Source organism: Mytilus trossulus, chromosome 8 (genome assembly GCF_036588685.1).
Source record: "Mytilus trossulus isolate FHL-02 chromosome 8, PNRI_Mtr1.1.1.hap1, whole genome shotgun sequence".
Taxonomy (NCBI): domain Eukaryota; kingdom Metazoa; phylum Mollusca; class Bivalvia; order Mytilida; family Mytilidae; genus Mytilus; species Mytilus trossulus.
Window position 1 is genome coordinate 47,550,235 of NC_086380.1, and position 23,521 is coordinate 47,573,755.

General features: G+C 31.1%; 1 protein-coding gene across 1 annotated transcript in view; it reads left to right on the forward strand.

Moving 5' to 3' along the window:
• The first annotated feature begins 857 nt into the window (after nucleotides 1–857).
• Nucleotides 858–23,521, forward strand: part of LOC134681055 (trichoplein keratin filament-binding protein-like) — a 33,276-nt gene continuing 10,612 nt past the window's right edge. The window contains exons 1-12 of the mRNA XM_063540458.1: nucleotides 858–969; nucleotides 8,298–8,516; nucleotides 9,693–9,801; nucleotides 10,881–10,982; nucleotides 13,179–13,235; nucleotides 15,473–15,541; nucleotides 17,398–17,571; nucleotides 18,839–18,951; nucleotides 20,093–20,159; nucleotides 20,902–21,012; nucleotides 22,165–22,226; nucleotides 23,263–23,344. Coding sequence (XP_063396528.1) covers nucleotides 8,326–8,516; nucleotides 9,693–9,801; nucleotides 10,881–10,982; nucleotides 13,179–13,235; nucleotides 15,473–15,541; nucleotides 17,398–17,571; nucleotides 18,839–18,951; nucleotides 20,093–20,159; nucleotides 20,902–21,012; nucleotides 22,165–22,226; nucleotides 23,263–23,344 — 1,137 coding nt within the window. The 5' untranslated portion in view covers nucleotides 858–969; nucleotides 8,298–8,325. The remainder of the gene's footprint in view (nucleotides 970–8,297; nucleotides 8,517–9,692; nucleotides 9,802–10,880; nucleotides 10,983–13,178; nucleotides 13,236–15,472; nucleotides 15,542–17,397; nucleotides 17,572–18,838; nucleotides 18,952–20,092; nucleotides 20,160–20,901; nucleotides 21,013–22,164; nucleotides 22,227–23,262; nucleotides 23,345–23,521) is intronic.

Consider the following 23,521-nt stretch of genomic DNA (forward strand, 5'->3'; position numbering starts at 1 on the left):
ATTCCATATGTGTGTGCAAAGAAAAGTGAATGCAGACGGTCCTATTGTACTCAGTCATGATGAATCTCAGTTGCTTGAGAAAACAGAAACAGATTAATAGCTTCAGTGTGCATTTTCAAGAGGATATGAACGCCTGTTATCGTCAGAACAAGGCTAATAATGTTCCGGAAAAATTATAAATGAAAATGATTGCCATTCCATCGCAACATCAGCAGAGTCAGTAAATTTAAATACAAGCCATGATCAACCAACATCACCAATAAAGATGCAAACCGTCAAATACAAACGGTAACAGAGAAACTACAAATTGTCCTATTTTTGTCCAACTACCGGTATTAAAGACTGGAACAAATTATCTTGGACCCCTGATAAGTATACGACACGTTTAGTATAATAGTGCCAGTAATCAACGGCTTCCCGCGCGATAAATAACAAAAAACACAACTACACTGAGAAGCCCTTCCGTGAAGGGGGCGGGGCTTCAACTAACGATGTGCTCCTTGATACCTATCAACAACTGAAGTAAACATGCAATCAATGTTTTTAACTTTGCAAAAATGAAATAAAAAAATAATGAAAAATTCAAATCAGAATAAAACTTGAACGAAAAATCGAAAAAACAAAGCCTCCGCGGAAAAATTGTAAACTAAAATGATAATATTATAATGATCATAACATTATAAAAAAAAACGGGGGGAAAAATTTGCCAATCTATTAAAGTTAAGTTATTCGTTTCAAATAATAAATTTGGAAACATTACCTGTTTCAGCATATCAATTAATGACTGGCTTATTGATCCTTATTGATTTTATATTTCATCGATCTCGTAGTAGCCGGAATCGGGTACAAAACTCGCCCGATATGAATTGAATATTAACTATCTTAACGCATGCGTGCTTATGTTGTTTTTCAAGAAAGACATTTCCTGTTGACATTCGCTACAGATTTCTTTCACTGACATAGTTTTGAGTAAGAAATAAGATTAAACAAATAATTATGAACTTTTATTCATGAAACTCCGTACAGTAGTCATTAAATTGGGCTAATGGTTTCAAATGCTCAATTGAAATAAATGTAAAATCCACGAATTCGAGTCCGAGAACAAGATTACACATGTATGATGGTATCGGGTCCGTTCGCTCCAAAACCACATTTACACCTTAGTTATAGTACATGTAACACGTTCGCACCAAATTGGTATCTTCTATGTTTCGGATCTCCTGTAGTTGGTGATCGCAATGCTGGTATACCAGTATTGACCACAATACTGGTATAAAAATTTTGTACCAGTTATGAGTATTGTAACTTTTTATTAAAAAAAAACCAGCAATACTGGTACATTACTGATATACCAGTATTGTAGTTTTATTGTTGACTAGACATTATTGAAGATCAAAGGGAGATTAAATGAACTCAAAAAGATTATAGAGGATAATTGTTAAATCAATTAACAACCTGTTTTAAAAAAGTCATTAATATGCTGGCACAAATAAACAAAGGATTATTGAAATTAACTCAATTAATATCATCATTATTATTTAAACAATTGCTAATAATTTATCATATTTCTTTACTTTATTTAATTCAATATACATGATATAGATAAAATAGAAGAAACGCTTATTAATTATCTGAGTAAATATTTAATAAATTCAAGCAAATTATTACACTCTTATATTAAACACTGTAAATTCAGCATTTACATGTATGCCTGGTCATTAAATATTTTGACAGATATTTAATACATGTATACATTTTTTTTTGTACTAAGATCATATATGCATTTCTTTCAGTTGTCTTTATTTTCTTATTAATCTCTCACAACAAAAGATATCAATTATAAAATTAGTTGCTGTATAGGGGAACCTGGTTATAATCCTTACCTTACCTCTGTATGTTTAACCCCATTTGTAGAGCAACCATACGCTAGTATGTATAACTTGTGATCTTTCTTATATACAGTGATGCGTCCACCAAATATGTTGCAGTGCTGAGACTATTTACACAGTGAGATCCTACCAACACACAATTATATTACAAATCCGTTATCATATATTTATAATGTTTCTGTGTTGATTTAAAGTCAAGTCACATACTTTAAAATTCCTCTCTTTCTTTATATATATACATCGGATATATCGGATAGATGTATTCTTTAAAAGTTGGTATCACTCTTTAAAAAAAATCAAATTAACAATACATGTAGTTTGTCTACATGAATGTTAAGGGTTGAAGCAGTTGATTCAGAACCATGGACAATACAATTAGTAGCAGATACATGTATATATACTGGTACAAATACTAATACTAGACAAGCACTCTGGCAGTAATTAAGAGAGCTGTACAGGTGTTATCTGAAAAAGCTTTTAATTTAGTACGTGTAAGAGAAAGTCCACAGAGACTGAATACCTAAATGCCAATATAGGAAGGGGGACATAGCAGAAATCACATCAGAAGAAAAAATAGACAATTCCAATGATGATGATAGTTTTTTTGATACAGAAGCTATTACAGCATAAGTGTCAATATAAAATTCACTAAAATATAATATTGAGTCTTGGAAAGAGAGAAATGAAAGAAAACATAGAAGAAAGTAAAGAGTTGGTTAAAATGCTGAGTCAGAAGGGTTAAGAAAAAAACATCAGAAGATTTGAAACTTTATTTGATGACAATCACAGTGTACCATCAATGGCATTATCAGTTAAACACAATCGTTCCTAATAAAATTGTCATGTCATATGCTTATTTCATTATGCATATATGTGACACTTTTAATAAAAGATTAATTACCTATACTGTTTATTTAAAAAAAAAAGCACAATACTGGAATACAATACTGGTACAAAAATTTTATACCAGTATTGTGGACCAGTATTGCGATCACCAACTACTTGTTTCTTTTTCAACAAGAAGTTAGAGCGGTAAAATCTTCTAAATTCTAAATGGAAAGTAAACTCCCATGACAAGCCACAACCGCATAACTCAAAATCATGTCACAAAAAATGAAATGAAAAATAAAATAAAATGAAAATACGGACCTATATATCCTATTTTTTTAAAGTATGTAACCTTAAACAGACATATATTTTTTTTGCCTTACTGGTACCCTAATACAGGGGTTGAAATTAGTGCTAGTCCGGTAGTCCAGGACTAGAAAAATTTGCGTCGGACCAGTTGATTTTGTCAGCTGGTGGTCTGGTGGACCAGTAGAAATTTGTCGATAAAAATCACTAATTGCATCGCAATCTCCGTTTATTTACAAAACAATTTACCTGTGAAATCAATTACACAGTACTGGGGGGTATTACAATTGATCAAGTAAATTAATATCTCGGGTGAGCGTCCTTCACAACAAGATAAACTGTTGAAATTTTTGGAAGGAGTTAAACCGCCGAACAAAAAAATTAAGATAACTGAAAATCAAAAGGAAGATCGAAATAAAGTATACGAAAGTGACAAAAGGAAACGCAAATACCAAAAATCATGGGAAAAAGATCGTGAGTGGTTGCATTATACAATGTATATGGACCATAATTTGCTATTGGGCTCCGTTTCCTATAACTATAGAAAAGTGATAAAATGTGAATTACTGTAAGAAAAGTTGCAACTACATCTAAAGATGCCATTATTTTTATCAACATACAAGTGTATGCTACTCTTCCCTAGAAAAAAAATTAAAATATACGAATTTCAAAGATTCTACAACCGTATTTTTGTGTCGTTTCTCGTGTTACTTTTTGCTTCCGAAGAGCATAACACTGACTGATTTATAGATAATCGTCACCGGCAAATTCGTAACTTTTGCTTTCAAATAACAAAGAACATCGACCAATAAGAATAGTGAGAAGAAAATGCCGAGAACTATAAGTATTTATGTAGCAGATGTAAGAACAGTGGCGTGATTTTTGTGTCCGATTTCGTAACGCAATTTTTAGATGATGTAATCTGCTTTGTTGTAATAGAATTCTTAAAAACAATATGCCAATATGAACTCTCGCGAGATGTTCAAACAGGTAAATCCGAGATGATTTACATTCTTGTTTTGATCTTCGTAATAATTAAGTAAGAAAATTACGTTATCGTTATGCGTTACATTTCACACGAAACAGAAGTCCAGTTATTTATTAAAATTGTTTTTGTCCTTAAGTTCTAATCATTTCCAGTCATACGTGACTAACATGTGATAATGCCATTACGGCCGGATGTACGAAATACTAGGTCTTAACATTGTTTTTGTTTCCAACGGGATGTTAGCAAACATAATCTGTAGACTTGTTTCGTCTTGTTTAAAAGAGGAAAATACAATTGTCAAAGAGATTGCGCCGGTGGTCTGTTATTTTTCCTATGTGCATAATGTTATATACGATCCTGTGTGAAAATAAATGCCCAATGACTTGACAAAATCGATTTCATATTTGACAGACGTTAGAACACACTTCGTTTCCCGATAATGACGTGAAGAGTCCTTGGAAAAATCAATCGAAATTACGTCTCTTATCATTGTACCAATGCTCGTTGGATTGATTTAACTTCAGCAGTAAATATTACTGGATATTTTAGGTGAATAAATATAATTTAATAAAAAATACATGTTAATATACCGTTACACTTGGAATGTACAAAGTTGGAATCTTTGTCACAGTTTTTAATTAATATTTTTTATTCATGTTCTGCAAACACTTATCAGAAACGCAATAAACTTGTCAAAGGAGAAGTAAACTTTTACCATGCATGACTTGAAAGGAAGTACTTTATTGATTTTAGCCCACTAAAGTAGGTTAAAATGTGGAAACCATGTAGATGGTGTACAGGTCACAAGTATCACATTAATTTAATTCCAAGTTAAAAGTTTTTTTCTTTACTGGATTTAAAGAATGTTACATTGCCATTAATTTGGAATAAATTGTATATAACTGGAATATCAAAACCAAATATAAATACATTTTTTTGGCTTAAACATCAAGATACAACGATTATGGTATCCTGTATCAATGAAGAAAATATGGAAAATTCTGAATAAATTGTACTAATTGTTTTCAAAACAAGCACATGTTTAGGAGTTTTTTAATACTGTAACATTTAAGATGGATTTTAATAAAAAGTATACTGTTCAGATTATTTTAAGCAGATTTTGCAATAAAATAAAACTAAAAAAATGCTTTTGGTTTCTTATGGTTTCCTGTCAGGTTTAAAAAAAAATTTAATATTACATTGAAAATAGATTTTAAATATTAACATGAAGCAAGTAACACTAGTAATGGTGTTTATTTATGCCTTTTGAATTATATTGTGCAAAATAAAGAAAATAAAGATTGGTTTCCTGTTTGGTTTCATGTCACGTAAACGGTGAATCAAAATGTATTAATTTTTTCTCGAAAAACTCAATTGTTCCATTCATACTATTCTAACACCAACACAACCCACAAAATAAAAGTTAAAATTTTAGAACTTATAAAAAAGGATACAAAAAGAAACCAAAGGCTGAATACCAAATTATGGTCCATATAGTAGATCAGAATTTAACTTATGTAAACGAAAGCATCAAAATAGAATTAAACATCTGTCATTTATATTAGTGTTTGTCAAATTAATGTCGTTTTTTCAGGACCAGTAGATTTGGAGCCGGACCAGTAGAGTTTTCAGTCCACTGGTCCGGCTGGCCAGTACACAAAAAAGCTTAAATTCGACCTCTGCTAATATATTCATACTTCACTTACTAATGTCACCAATAATCTATACTTTTACAAATTCCATTTACATGTATACTAATTAAAATTTGTCATCAAATCCTCCAAAGTCAATATAAACTATTTTATTATGCAGCCTGATCCAAGTTGGATGGACTGACTTTGGGATTGATTGGTTTGGGGACATAACGACCGGATACTGTAATCACTGGCCAGCTGTCAATACTGAGGTTTTGAGTTCTAACCCCAAACAAGCGGGGGCACTCAACTCCAATTTTATTTGACTAGGATTGTCAGTTTTCCTTTTGAAGGTCATGGTTTTCTCTGGTAATCCAGCTGCCCCAAAAAAGCGGTGATAAAAAGTGGCGTTAAAAAACAAAAAAAAATCAAATCATATCTACACTGTACATATAGTTCAGGGTTCTCGCTGAGGATTTTTGAAGGCGAGTCCAGGGACTCGTCATTTTTGGCCATGGTGAGTCCAACACCAAGAAGAATATATATTCTGTTGCAATATAATGTAATATCTTAGTTTCCATGGCCTAACAGAGCAATGAAATGACATTAAATTTAGATTACTTTTTAAACTTTTGCTATAAAATGATGATATTTGTGTTTAACTGTGTTCAGTTTATACAAAATATTTCAATATTGATGTATCTGTGGACTCACCAGTTTTGAAAATGGTGAGTCCAGACAGATTTTGATGAGTCCAGGACTCATGGACTCGCCTTAGCGAGAACCCTGATAGTTGCATAATAATATTAGTCCTTTAGTCAGAAAATAACAACTAAATAGTTAGCACTATAAATTAAAAAAGATTTTTTTATATCTTAAACATGTTAAAGAAACAGAAAGCAAAATTGTGCATGTAAATTTAAAAATTAAAAAGTTCATCATGATGATTCAAAAAGATATATATAACATGTATAAGTTAAACAAAGTTAAGATTGGACATGTTGGACATGTACATGATGCATTGAATTTCATATATATATAATAGTCCCAGAGATAAACAACTTTCATCATGTTCAAATGAAGAAGCAAATTTTTTTTCAAACTAGATGTGTCAAAATATCAGGAATGGCCCCATCTCAAAAAATTGAAAAACTACAATTTCAACAACCCATGTGGACACAAACAGGATGGTAGTCTCACATATCAAAAATCAACTAAAAATTTGAAGGCGTATAGAAAAAAAGTCTGTATATTTGTGATTTTCAACTATTTTCAGTGGTACATTGTAACCCCTTAATTTTGACAAAAACCAGCGGAGTGGAAGTTAACTTAAACTTGATCTATAACTTATCATGGTTAAATCACATACCAAAAATCAGCCCAATATCTGAAGGGCCTTAGGCGTTTTGAAAAAAAGTGTGTATAAAGTTCTGTGATTTTCAATAAGTTATGAATTTCAAAAGCCTGTAATTTCAGCAAAAATAAGCCGATCAGATTCTTACTTAAATTTAATCAACAACTCATGACGGTTAACTCACATACCAAAAATCAGCCCAACATCTGGCGGCATTTAGAAAAAAGTCTGTATTACTGTGATTTTCAACAATTTATCAGAGTCCAAAGCTGGTAATTTCGACAAATAATAGTGGAGCAGGATGAAACTTTAACTTGATCTGTAACTCATCATGGTTAACTCACATACCAAATATCAACCCAATATCTGAAGGCATTTAGAAAAAAACTCTGTATTTATAATGGTTTGTTGCGGAATGACAGAATTACGGACAAGGCTAAAATTATATGACACAGACAACTTTGTTGCTGGGCTATAAAAAGGTAGGATGATTTGATGTACGCTCTCGAGTAACAAGTAACAGAAGTAATAAAAATTGTCTGTATGAAATACCATGCAACCAACTGTAAAGTCAATGCTTTAACCTCTTTATAAAGAAAAATTGTTGTTTCATTGACAATATAAATTTTGAAAATGGCCAAAGACAAAAGCAACTGGAAGCTAGCGGTGCAACAAGATATCACTTTTGACAGTCTAGCAAATCAAAGTGATGGACACTGACATCACGGGGAAAGCAAAAAAGGATTTAAAAACTTATCTGTAAGCAACTGAGGATCAAAAAGATGTTTAAAACTTATACATCATGTACATGTATCTGTATCTGTAACTACTGTGTAAGCAACTAAAATCATGAGGTTCAAAAAGATGTTTAAAACTTATACATCATGTACATGTATCTGTATCTGTAACTACTGTGTAAGCAACTAAAATCATGAGGTTCAAACAGATTTTTAAACTTATCTGTAAGCATTAAACTGATCATGATTTTGACATGTATGATTAGCAAAAAGATTTTTTATAATTTATTTGTAAGGCATTAGTGCCAACATTGCGAACAAAAAGCAATAAGGTAAGTGTATTCACTAAACAAATTATATGTCTTAACATTTTCTATGAACTGTTACATTCTGATTGTCTATATTCTAATAACTTGACTGTGACACAGGTACAATAGTCTAAATTTTCCTTGGCAGTTTTATCACCAGCTCAGTTCATCATACATAAACATTGAAGAATTGAGCCAAACTTGTGTTCTTATCATACAATAAACTGAAGCAAATGTTTTTCAAATATTGTAGGTACCGTAAGATAATTTGATTTTTTATAATGGCACTACCGACTACTCCTCGCTACTGGACAACAAGAAAGAATATTTATGAACAAGCTATTGTACGACACAGAGACCATAATGACCAGTTCAGGGAAAGATGGGGTACAGCTGTTAACTATTTTCAGAAATCTGACATGGAAGCTAAAAAGCAATCAAACTGGGGCTCTGAACAAAGCATGAGGTCAAGGTAAATATATAATTAGAAGATTATACAATATACTGTAACATATTGAATCAAGGCCACTATAGAACTTAAAAAGAGACCTTACATACTATAGCAAACTTATGTTATTCATTTTATTGTACAAGGCTCTCACAAGGTTCAGAATAAAAGATTCTTAGCAATCATTCAATAGGACTATTATAGATTGGGAATTGCTTTTTGCTCTGTTGGGAGATTTTATCTTTTCTTCATCCCAAAATCTTCTCTGGAATCCAATCAGAATGTTACGTCCAATACTAAGGTCACAATCTAGTATGATGTTGTTTGTAATATAAAAGTGTCAATTCAACTACTGAGAATATTCATGTCTATCGATATCTTTGTCTATGTTTATTTCTGAAAGTTTAACTTTAGTGTCTATACATTGTATATATATAGTTGTCACTGAAGTCTCTAGAACACTGTAGAAAGAAAAGTTATAGAAAACTGTAGAACAGAAGATTCTAGAACAATGTAAGGAGTTTAAACAATGCATCATGATGATTCAATCATTCTGGAATTGTTATGTTAAGTCAAATTGAAAGTTCCAATCATTCCATCAGTATCTATGGTTGTTCTGGTAATTTCTTAACTGCACAGTTATAAGATTATTTTGTACACAACTATCAGGCCACACAAAACAAATAAGGCTAACATAAATAAATAATAATTACAATATCACGACACACAGCATATCCGGATGACTCCTTCTTCATATGTTTTAAGATAACACTATTAAAATCTTTGCATCATTTGTGTCTCCCAGGCACAGTAATATCTCAAAGAAAGTCCCAACTTTGTTATTATAATACAATTATTTCAGATTTGAGTGAAGGGGCATCTTCTTGTCTAGTTTTACATTGATTTCTTAAATTATTGTTTTTTCCTTTGAAATATGTTTTTGATATTTGGCACATTGATGCAGCAGCCCATGATGATTTGTTGTTGATATTTGGCACATTGATGCAGCAGCCCATGATGATTTGTTGTTGATATTTGGCACATTGATGCAGCAGCCCATGATGATTTGTTGTTGATATTTGGCACATTGATGCAGCAGCCCATGATGATTCGTTGAGTTCCATTGAAGATGTCTCTGACCTTAACATTGGTCAGATATGATCTATATTCTACACATTATTAAAGTAAATTAATTTTCAGCATGGACAAATACAAAGCTATACAGGACAAAGATGAGAAGACAGAAAGGTTAAAGAAAAGGAGGTTAAAGTTAGGACAGATGTTAAGAGAAGAAAGAAACAGTTGGGAGGTCAGTTTTATATTATCTCCATTAATTTTTTTCAGGTGCCCCCTTTTTAGATAAATTAGGAAATGTGGTAGGATTACAAAAATGTGAACAAATTCTGAAAACTGTATTGCCTTCAACATGAGCAATACCCTATTCCTATATGAAAGGCTCCTTGATGACAAAATTTGAGAAAATATGTGGCCTTGTTTTTACTATAAATATCAATCAACAAACCAAAAAACACTGTAAACACATCATTCACAGGCTTGAGAAAAGGACTAAAAATAAATATCAACTAGTTGTAAGTCACAGCTATTCTAACATAATTGTGTAGTACTGTAGATTCATTTATTTTTATGGGTATCAATTTTCGTGGATTGCTGAAAACTTGTATATTTGTGGATATTTGATTTCATGGTTTTGCCAATCTCTATACAAAGCATATTGAAAATATGATATTCATTGATTATTTGAAATTGTGGTTCACCTGTACCCATGAAACCCACGAAAATTGGTAGCCAACAAATAATAATGAATCCACAATAATGCATGTCTTTTATCTATTTAACTACATGCACCTGTATGAAATTCCTGTACAATCAAGACTTTATTCAAAGGTCTAACTACATTTAAATTAAATGGATAACCTTTAGGAATAATTTTTTTCAAAGGTCAATTAGTTTATATGGATTGTCACTTAATTTATTAGTGAATTTACACTAGAGAAACAGCAGAGCAATGTCAAGTCTCTCCTTTACATCTACAGCCCTGCCCTACACCACCAGGCATAACAAGTACAAGTGAACCTACTATATTTCCCAAGCTACTTTCAGATATTTTACTAGCACTACATTGAAATATGTTTAAAGCCCTGATTGAACTGTTATATTGTTCAAACATTCATTGATCATGATGAAACTTATTTATTTGGAATTATTTTTATGGTTTACGTGTTCCATGAAGGAATATTTCCATTAGTGCAATAAATTTATATTCAAGTGTAAAAAAAAAAAGAAGGAATATTTCATTCAGATTGAAAATAAGAGTATGATATTTTACACAGTAAACCATGTTTATGTTAATAAATTATTATGTTACAGGCAGAACTGAAAGGTTTTTCCAGGGATAATTATAGTCGACTAGAAGACATGAAAGAAAGAACAGATACTTTGAGAAGTGCTAGGGAAGAAAAACGAAAACAGGTTTAACCAGTTATTATAATAAATCATATCATTTGTTTTTACTAACACGCTCGTTTCATTGTTTTTTTATACGACCGCAAAATTTGAAAAAAATTAGTAGTATATTGCTATCACGTTGGCGTCGTCGTCGTCCGAATACTTTTAGTTTTCGCACTCTAACTTTAGTAAAAGTGAATAGAAATCTATGAAATTTTAACACAAGGTTTATGACCACAAAAGGCAGGTTGGTATTGATTTTGGGAGTTTTTACCCCAACATTTTAGGAATTAGGGGCCAAAAAGGGCCCAAATAAGCAATTTCTTGTTTTTCGCACAGTAACTTTAGTTTAAGTAAATAGAAATTTATGAAATTTTGACACAAGGTTTATGACCACAAAAGAAAGGTTGGGATTGATTTTGGGAGTTTTGGTTCTAACAGTTTAGGAATTAGGGACCAACAAGGGTTCCAATTAAGCATTTTTCTTGGTTTTTGCACCATAACTTTAGTATAAGTTAATAGAAATCTATGAAATTAAAACACAAGGTTTATGACCACAAAAGGAAGTTTGGTATTGATTTTGGGAGTTTTGGTCTTAACAATTTATGAATTAGGGGCCAAATAGGCATTTTCTTGGTTTTTACACCATTGGGGTTCTTTGATATGCCGAATCTAACTGCATATGTAGATTTTATATTTTTGGTCCTGTTTTCAAATTGGTCTTCATTAAGGTCTAAAGGGTCCAAAATTAAACTTAGTTTGATTTTGACAAAAATTGAATCCCTGGGGTTCTTTGATATGCTGAATCCAAAAATGTACTTAGATTTTTGATTATTGGCCCAGTTTTCAAGTTGGTCCAAATCAGGATCAAAATTATTATACCAAGTATTGTGCAATAGCAAGAAATTTTCAATTGCACAGTACTCAGCAATAACAAGAAATCTTCAATTGCACAGTATTGTGCAATAGCAAGAAGTTTTCAATTGCACAGTATTGCGCAATAGCAAGAAATCTTCAAATGCACAGTATTTTGCAATAGCAAGTATTTTCAATTGCACAGTATTGTGCAATAGCAAGAAATATCTAATTGCACAATATTGTGCAATAGCAAGAATTTCAATTGGAGTTATCTTTCTTTGTCCAGAATAGGTAGTTGAATCAACTTAAATCATTGTTTTATACAATATACAAAGTATATTCACTTTTACTACCAACTGATAAATTAAAACAATCTTTACCATTCAGTGATAACAAGCACTTTATTTTAATATTTTATGATGTATTTAAATGAGTAATTATTGTTGCAAACTCCATAAGAAATTTGAATTGAGATCAGTTTGAAATAAAGGATAGGAGGATGTGAAAAAAAATGGGAGGGGGGGGTTCAATTTTTCTCATTTGAAATTTCATAAATAAAAAGAAAATTTCTTCAAACATTTTTTTGAGAGGATTAATATTCAACAGCATAGTGAATTGCTCAAAGGCAAAACAAAAATTTTAAGTTCATTAGACCACATTCATTCTGTGTCAGAAACCTATGCTGTGTCAACTATTTAATCACAATCCAAATTTAGAGCTGAATCCAGCTTGAATGTTGTGTCCATACTTGCACCAACCGATCAGGGTTCAACCTCTGCGGTCGTATAAAGCTGTGCCCTGCGAAGCATCTGGTTTATTAATTTTTCTTCAGTAAATGTCGTAAAGTTTAATTAAAAAGTCAAACAATGGAAATTTCTGTTATTAACAGTTGGTTAATCTAAAATAAGTGTCTTTTACTATTGAATAATGTTGTTAAATCAAACGATTTCTGATCTCTCTGATCTGACACAGTAAATTTTATTTTGCCTAAGCCACAACTCTGTATTTAGCAGTGTGATGCCCTGTAGGCTATAATAGTAGCAGTGCCATTATGCTTTCTGGTATTGTCAATCCTTCCATTATTTAATCCCTCTTCTATCTGTATCAAAATTAGAGTGATATTTCAAATAGGTTGATAAAATGTATCCAGCCACAATTTCATCATTTATAAAAGCATTTGAAAAATAATCTGAGATTTACAGTATTACAATTTTTTTTAACTTTTATACAATATGCCAGATTATAATTTTCTCTTGCATCCCAAATTGAATGAGATAGTTAGAGTCTATGATCCACTTAGCAAGATTGTTAACTTGTTGTTTCATTATTTCTCTATAATCTGTTATAACTTTTACATTACAGTTGGCAGAAGAAAAATTATACGAATATTGGAAACTGAATAATCCAGACTTAAGAAAGGTATGAAGCAATTAGATTTAAAAGATGTCTTTATAATTCAAACTTAAAATATGATAGTTGTGAGGTCTCAAATTTCAATAAATTTCAAATAATTCAATCCCTATAATAGAAATATGCACAGTACAACATACTTAACCAACCAGCAACTGAACTACCTGGATCTCCCCCCCCCCCCAAAAAAAAACCAACAAAAAAAACCTATTTAAAAAAAAAAACACATTTAAGAGCATATAATACAGAGGAGGTAATGATGTTCGTTACATCTCGTGACATACATCATATTACATGTATTCAGAAAATATGTAATTATCAATTGGTTTTTTGTCGACCCTGCATACTTTGCAAGGTCCTCATGCCCGTCAGACAGTTTTCACTAGACCTCGACCTCATTTCATGGATCAGTGAAAAAAGTTAAGTTTTGTTGGTCAAGTCCATATCTCAGATACTATAAGCAATAGGTCTAGTATATTTGGTGTATGGAAGGACTGTAAGGTGTATATGTCCAAAAATGAGAAAAGTCCATACCTTGTAGTCAGCTATAAAAAGCCCCTTAATGACAAATGTAAAACAATTCAAACGAGAAAACTTACGGCCTAATTTATGTACAAAAATTAACAAAAAACAAATATGTTACAGATCAACAAACGACAACCACCATATTACAGACTCCTTACTAGAGCCATGCACATACATACTGGTGGCGAGCGTATGTTTAACATGTTAGCGGTATCCCAACGCTCCCCTAACCTGGGACAGTGGTGCAACAGTACAAAATAAGAATAAACTATAATAAATTGCTTAACCTAGCGCAGCTGGATACGACCACAGAGGTCCAACCCTGAACAGTTGGGTCCAAAATGAACACAATATTAGCATTTAAAGTCATAAGAAACCTCAAATTAAAAAAAAATGTGCATATGTTTTTTTATAACTAAATGGATAGTTTTCATTATACAACTTATGTGCATATACTTTTTTCTGAGGAAAATTCTTTAATTTGTCCACATTTAGAAGAAGTTTACTTATTTTTAATTGCTTGCTTGCAGGAAGCAATTTGCCTACATATTTTCTGTATTCATAGTGACCTGAACGTTACCATCCTCGTACAAATCCGGTGGTCGCAATACGCATGGATCTGTCATTAAAAAAACAATTATCTGACTGTACATGTTAAACACATGCTCAAAACCCATGCTTTTTGTTATTTGTTTACTTTAAGGTGACAATCGTTAAACTTCGGCTTCAAAACACGGTATTTAATGAGCAGCCATATTTGTTAAATCATAACAGACACAGAGAAAAAAAAATGATGATTATATGATATATTTGCGTAAAAAAATGAGAAAATCATGCACAGAGGACTAAGTTTATGATATATACATGCATTGGTTCAAGAATTGGATAAACATTATTTTTCACCACTCACTCGTTTCATATGACTTTAATACAGGTCTGAATTTGGATTGTAATTAAATATTTGACACAAAACTGGTTTCTGATAAAGAATAACTGTAGTCACAGAACTTGAATTGAATATATGATTTGAATTTACATTCAATTTTTTGCTTTTGTGCAATACACTATGCTGTTGCAAATTGACCCCCTCCCCCTTTTTTTTTGAAGAAATTTTCTTTTTAATTTCTAAAATCTTGAGATTTACTTATACTAAAGTTATTGTGCAAAAACCAAATGACACTGACCATCTACGACACGGATGATGATGTGATACCAACATATGACTGCAATTATTTTTTTCTGGCTTATAAAAATTAGTTGAAAGAGGCTTAACTCATCAGATGGATACAAATAGAAATACATCTAACAAAAATAAACAGAGTTGACATGTTATCCCAACAACAAAAAGACAGTACTGATCTGAGAGTACTCACAGTTATTGACAACTAGTTCAAAGCCACTAACAACTAATATTTTTTTTTATTCAAAACTAATTTAAAAATTCAATTTAAAGAATAAATCATGAACAATCAACAGAAATACTACTCTTACTATTGAAATTACAGTATAGTTCTATACTGTCCATGCTTATAGTGATTAACAGCTGTTGTCAATTCATTGATTAATCAATGATTGACGATGATAAATGCAAGCATTAATTTCTGAATTTGCTCTTAAAGTCCAAGTAGAAATCTTAAATGAAAAAATACATTAAGAGAACAATAATGGCTTTGCAATTGAGCTATGAAGTGTATTGATAAAAATTACTTACTTTTCAACAGATTGAGTCAGAGCAGTTAAAAGATCATGTGGTTGGTAAATGGAGTGGACAAGTAGAAGAAAAAGAACAGGTATTTTAAATATCTCTATAATTATACATTTCCACTTACAGACATTATATTTAAGTAATAAGGGAATGTTAAGTACTCAGGATCAGAAACAGTCCATACTATGTTTTTCTGAAAGGAGTATCAACAGCTTTTTTGTAACACTTTTTCATCAAGAACCCTTTAACCATTATCATGATTGTCACAACATTATTCTTAACAACATTTAAGTTAAAAATGAGAAAGGTATTACGTAATTGGGCTTGTATAGTTTGAACTGGTACATAGTCTGCTCCCCTTTTCCCCACGGAATTTCAGATAAAAAAACTTTGTAACTGTTAGAAAAGGTCTAAGAAAACTCTGGTAATTTCAAATCTTATTTGATCGTTTTCTTAGAAAAAACTGTTTTCCGTCATCAAACAGAAGCTGAAACTTCATTAAAAAACTTTTTTTTACAAAATAAGGGATAAGGTCACCTGGGATGCCAAAACATAAAATATGTGATGCAAGGATAAATTTTATTTATCAATGAAACTAATTTTTATCCAATCGAAAGTCTATGTAGAAAAAAACTGTTGTGAGTTTCTGGTGTCATTTATATTATATAAATAAAAATAGACAATTTTCTTCCATTAGGCCAGGATTTTTTAATTTGTTGGTTTACAGATCCGCCCACCCTATTTTGCCGATTCCTAGAATAAAAATAAAATTGACTTTTCATGCTTTTTTATTCCCGCCGACCCAAACAAATACATTATCCCTGAAAAATAATTAAATTCTTCTTTTTTTATGAAATGAAATGCATGAATCACTAACAAAATTGATAACACTCTCTGTTGTGAAAAAATAAAACTTCCAGTTTACGTTTCTAAAAATAGACAAATCAATTATAACCGACCTTGAAATGTCGTTTACGCAAATAATTTTGTGGAACGAAATCTTTGTTTAAAACCCATTACACAATAAGTTCGTTTTCCTTATTTGTCATCAGTCTGTAAGATGCATAATCTAATAGAAATAGACTTGTCCAAATGTGGACAGGTGAAAAGCACCTTGGAAGTAAAAGTTCTGAATATCAAAAAGTCATTTAGAATTTTCTTGTTTCATGGATAATAAAAAAAAAATATCGTCCATTTGGATTAAAAAAGGGAATGCATGACACTAGATTAACCCAATATTCTCCGTGGACGAGTCTATTAAGTTTTTGACACGTGTGTTGAAACTTATTTTCATACGACGTTTTTCCATTTTTTCTTTATCAGTTTTCGTTTTTGAAGATCATTACTCACCAAGTTTTCTGGAATTGATTAAGAGCTACACGAATTTGTTTTTCTTGTTTGTGAAAAGACGATTTAATTTCGTGTTTGTCTGTGAACACCCCCCTTTTTTACGGCAAATCATTAGACAATGTCATGCGATATTTATGACAGCTGAGCAAGAATATTTCATCGAACTAAAAATTTGAAATGATGACAAAATAGCATAAAAGCATTTTGTTAGAAAGGTGAAATGTATATTTATTTTGCATTTTTTTTCTGTCTTGTGAAAGATTTTTTTTTTTTTCCCGACCGACCGACCCGACTTTTTCATGAGGAAAATCCGTAAACCAACAAATTAAAAAAGCATGGCCTTAGAGTCAATAGATGTTTAAGGTTTCACAACAGTTAATAGTGCAGCCAAAGAATTTCAAACCATTGATATTTCCATGGTGATGCTATCATGTAAATTGGTCAAATGTTAATGTATATACTAATTATAATTGTCTTGACCATCATGTGAAGTTCAGTTAAACCTTGACAAAAAATGCTTAAGACTTGATATGAAATAGTTTCAATAAAGAACATGTGTATTTATAAAGAACTTACATCTTGTAATTTTAGAAATTAGATCAAGAGAGAAGAGAAAAGGAAAAGTTTGAAAAACAAATGGAAGAGGAGAGGTTACAGGCTTTAGCGTCAGAAAGACAGAAAGAAGAAGAAAAATTGCGAGAAGAAATAAGGATAAAAGATATTGTACAAGAACAAATGTATGAATTAAAGGAAAGGGAACATGAGGTAATTTATGCTTTTTATGCAATATTTTTTTTCTTTTCTTATTTGAAAACTAGAGGGCAACACTTTCATCAATAGACCACAGTCTACATAATATATATCAAGCACACAGAAAGAAATTATTGGAACAATTTAAATTAACGCATTGTATGCACTATATAGAAAGATAAGAAATATTGCAATACCCGTAGATATACAGCTAAAGCTTTTTGATTGTATTATTTTACCTATAATGATTTACTCTAGTGAAGTATGGGGATTTGAAATAAACAGGGGTTGGAACGGAAGCATGTTCAGTTTTGTAAAAATATTCTGCATGTGAGGAAAAGTACGCCAAATTTTATAGTTTACGGGGAACTGGGTCGCTATCCCATTGATATTACTATTAAGCTACATATGGTTATGTTTTGGAATGATATGCTCTCAAGTGAGAATAAATTATCTAATACTTTATATAGACTTATGATACAACTTTACCCGAGTAAACACACACATTTTAAATGGGTTACGTACATTAAATCCATTTTTGATGAATGTGGTAACTGGTCTTACTATTATATGGAATGATCAAATACCTATGAATAGAGAAATATTGAAATCTATTGTCAAACAAAAACTTTTTAATCATTTTATATAATAATGGTTTTCATATTTGTTGTTGATGCAATTTTTATACATTTATATATACTTATGTACTCACAATCACTGAATAATAAGAAAGAATTCTGTACATATGTAATCCTTTAAACTCAATAGGTAATCTATAGAATGTATATGTCTCAATGTCATGAAAATCATGTGCTATTATCGTACACTACTCTGCTGTTGATTTATATGTATACTTTATTATGTTTTGACCTCTTGTACACGTTTGTGTCTGAGGAAATAAAATATTTGTCTAGTACTAACTTCGACTGAGTATAAAGAATGTATGAATTTAACAGAAACAATTAAAGACCTGCCAATAAAACCTGATTCTACCAAAAATGAATGAAGGTTATTTTAAATAGGCACTTGAATTGATCACACAATATTTATAAAGAGTTATTTTCATTCAGTTAATAAAAATAATACATTAATACAAATTTAAATACTATTTTCTATATTTTCCAATGTCCAACAGATAACCTAAGATGATACTCAACTTATAGGTTTCCTGATGTACTGTTTGGCTGGGTTTGGAACCCATAGTATTTTAACATGTTTAAATCCTATCAAATTAACTTTGTAAATTGTTTACTTTTAAATAAGACACATGCTATGATTACAGGCAAGGATGTTAAAACGAGAACAGGATCAGTTATTGAAGGAACAATGGGAGTTAGAAAACATGGAGGAAGAAAGAAAGGAGAGAGAAGTTCAACGTAAACAAAGAGAAGTAGGGTAAGTTTCAACAGTTGAGTGAAAATTTATTTGAAGACATGTTAGATAGGTTTTGTGCCTTTAATATTAGATTTCCAAATATGTAAGAAGTAATTTAAGATTGTTTATAAGCCTTAAAGAAATTAAATTATTATTTTTATAATATATATCATAGGTTAATAATTAATTGTCATTTATTGATATGAATTGTTCATATTTCAAGATATTTTATCAACTACTTATTTCAATTGAATAGCATTTATGATTGTTTTTAAAAGCCTAATTGTTTACACAAAGTACACGAGCAATGATCAGCAATGTGAAAAGCCAATTGTTGATTGATTAGATAGACAGAGATTTCTATTAACTTTAAACATTAAAACATCAGCAAAATTTACTATAATTTTACAAAATGCACAAACAGCAAAGAACAACATATGTTCTAGAAAAATCACTGTATTTGGCATATCTCAAATCATGCAGGGATTTAATTTCTTGCTTGTTTTTTTCTGAAAATTATGATGGGATTTAAATTTTCAGGGATATAAGTTATTTTATCAAATCCATACAGAAGATATAAAACAGTGAAATACACATCAATGACATAACATTAACAAAATAGCATGAGCATGAGCATTTTTCCATAAATATTCAAATAAAAAAATTGAGAATGGAAATGGGGAATATGTCAAAGAGACAACAACCCGACCAAATAAAAAAAAACAACAGCAGAAGGTCACCAACAGGTCTTCAATGTAGCTAGAAATTCCCGCACCCGGAGGCGTCCTTCAGCTGGCCCCTAAACAAATATATACTAGTTCAGTGATAATGAACGCCATACTAATTTCCAAATTGTACACAAGAAACTAAAATTAAAATAATACAAGACTAACAAAGGCCAGAGGCTCCTGACTTGGGACAGGCGCAAAAATGCGGCGGGGTTAAACATGTTTGTGAGATCTCAACCCTCCCCTATACCTCTAACATTTATTATTTTACTGAGTAGTAAAAATGTCTTTAATTGGTCATAAAAAGTTGGAGTTTATAGAAACAAAAGACTATAGATAAACATGTACTTATTTTCAATTGTAGGGGAGGAATGATAGATTATATAATATTTTTTTACAATTTCATAGAATAAGTTTATATTATTTTTATATAGAAAGATGCTGCTTAGACAACACAAGACACAGATGATGGCAAAGTCCAGAAGAATTTTAGAAGAACTGGTAAAAAGAATTATAATAATACCCCTTCTTCCCCACCCACAAATATTTGGTGCTGACATTGAGGATAGGATCCACACTGTCTGTTCATCTATCATTCATTGACAATTGCTGTCAGTCTCTCTATTTGTCAATGATAAATGATGAATTATAAATAAATAACAGTGTCAAAAAGTATAACTAAAGTTTGATTTGTGATGATTTGTCAAAGAGGATGGATAGCAAATATTTTACCAGAAAAGTCCTATTATCTCATTTTAAGTTTTCTGTCTGAAATTATTTGACTTAAAAAATGCTTATACCTGTTAAATTACAATTGAATGTTGTCATCTTGATTGGCACATGCACCTTAAAATATATCTATCTAGCCTCTATAATCAGAAGGTTGTTTTATTTAATTTATACACTAGGAGTTGATCAATGAGGCTGCATGCATTGACTTTTACATACTTAATTATTGTTCTCCCATGACTAAAGCGATTGAGTTCATATCTATAAACAAATGAGTTGTGTTGGATAGAAATCAACCTTATGCCAATGTATTCATACATATACATGTATAAGTCGTTGATTTTGATAATACAAAATAAAAATAACTCTTTCTGTATGGTTCAACTCATATCAACTCAATTTTTAAACAGTTAAAGACTTTGCATAAAATTTAAGAAATTAATTTCAGATATTATGTTTCTAAGAAAATTTGTTAACATTTATAAGTGCATTGATTAAACTGATTTAAATTTAGGAACAAGACAGACAGATATTAGAAGCTATGGCGGAACAAGAACAGGAAGATGAAAAAGTACAGACAGCAAGGAAAGAAACAGCCAGAGCAGATGCAGCTTGGATGAAACAGGTTTGTAACACTGCATATTTTCAGGAGCCTCTGGCCTTTGTTAGTCCTGTATGATTTTTAATTTTAGTTTCTTGTGTATAATTTGAAGTTTAGTATGACATCCATTATCACTGAACTAGTATATTTAGGGGCCAGCTGAAGGACGCCTCTGGGTGGGGGAGTTTCTCGCTACATTGAAGACCCATTGGTGGCCTTTGGCTGTTGTCTGCACTATGGTCGGGTTGTTGTCGCTTTGACACCTTCCCCATTTCCTTTCTCAATTTTATTGTCAAATTATGCAAATGAATGCAACATTTAAATAATACTCAAAATTATCAACAACACTTCAAATGGTCTGCAATTTTATTTGCTATATTCTACATGTTTTGCCTACAAGGTAGGCTTCATCAGCACAATTTTCATTCAGAAATTAATAACTGAAATACTGAAAGTGAAAGTGGTACATTGAATTTGACATAGTCATGGTGAGATGACAGGTGGAGAAACAATTTGCAGGGATGTCAAATTGTTTCATCTTCAGCTGCCCCCTTAAAAAATATATATCAGTTCACCAATAAATGGACATCACACTAAACTCTGAAACATATGAATGAACCAAAATGAAAAAAAATCCAACATATTAGCCTAACAAACCAGAGGTTCCTGAAATGTGGTGGGGTTAAACATGTTTTTGAATATTTTTACCTCCCCTTTTACCTCTAGCTAATGTGAAATTAAAAAAACCACACCCCAATAAAGACCCTATGAGTGAATCAATATTTATTCCCTAAAAGATGCCATCTTTAATGACTTTGACAACAGTAACTAACTATATCCCCTTTGAATAAGACAGTTTTAAGGTTTGGTCAGTTGATAAGCTTATGTGGTCCCAAAGCTCACCATCGTGTTAGTCGTTGTTATTTTTGTAAAAAGATAGTGTAGTATAATGTTCAAAAGTATTTTAAAGTTTGCCTTATTTCTCAATCATTGTTAAGTTTTCTTTGGGCTTTGAATATTTGTAAGTTCGAAACAAACATTTAATTATTTTGCCAAAATGTGTACAAGTTGAGTGGTAATGGACGTCACACTAAACTCAAAAACTTATAAAAGGCATTCTTTTTTGTAACATGCTTTAGAATGTATTGTATATTATATATTTATTATTTTGTATAGGTTATTGAAGACCAGATAAAGTTAGAAAAGGCAAGAGAAGCAGAACTTGATATGCTTTATCAGTAAGTTGGACATTCCTTATATTGCAAAAGTTTAGCTTTAAGTTACTAACACCACCAAAAGTCATGTATGTCATGAACTATGGGCAAACACGATTTCAAAATTTGTTTTACTCTATTTTTTTGCTAAGATTGAAATATCATGAATTTTTTTTTGCTTTTTCTTTTGCCTAAATATTTGCCTTTTTTCTCTACTGGTTTAAAGTCAACAGAAAGAAAAATTTTATTGTTTATTTTATTTTTTAATCTTTTCTAAGATTTAGTTATTTAGAAAATATAAGTATATTAATTCCATCGCTTGTTGAAGCAGACTGTAAATAGTTGCAGCTGCTCCTGAACAATTTGACAGAATTTGTAAAACTTTCTCATAATTTTACTCAATGTTGTTTTGTAACTCCTATTTTGGTTTTTCATGTAAAAGATTTTTAAGAAGGTTTTCGGAACAGAAATCTGAATTAGTGATTTATTATGCTGACATATCATTCTTCATTACCTTGCTCTAATAATGTACACATGTACCATAAAATGGAAAACAACTTAGACTTTCTATTGGGTAGTAGATATTATTTTGCAAGTCAATAATCTGACTGTCAAAATGTATATTATATGTAAAAAATATTTTCTTAATGAAAGTTACCCTAAATGAACTAAGTGCTCAAGAAGCCAAATTACTGGTTTGTTAAATCTTTTCATCAGGTAAAAAGTTTAGAATGTCTTTGAAGAGGGGCGTAAATAGGGGACTTAACTGCGAGGAAGAACACAACATAACATTATATCATGATGAACAAACAATAAAAAATGTCTTGTAGGCTGATCTTTTTCCTAATTTCATGAAACACGGTTAATAACGAACCTTTTTCACGGCTACACATGAAATATAAATGGCAAAACACATTGCACAAAAATAACCTTTACCATCCTCTTTGAACAATTTTAATATTTTGGTCTAACAATAAAAATGATTTCAGAAGTAGGTCAGGCATAAACAAAGATTAGTAGATTGTGAGTCCCTAAAATGTTAACTTCTTTTTCTACACAGAGAAGAAGCAGCTAGAATGTGGCACAAGAGAGAAGCTGAATGGGAGAAAGAACGAGCAGCTCGGGCAAGACTGATGCACGAAGTAAGAACTATATGCTTAAAGAAATGGTTAAATTATTTCCCTATGTAATAAAATTGAAGAAAAAAAACTAGACAAAAAATCTGGAATTGTGTTAGATTTACTGCTCAGCATTTTGGAAAGGCATTGTTCCAAGAATTTCAACAATGAGAAAAACATCTTAACCTTCAACTGTTTAAA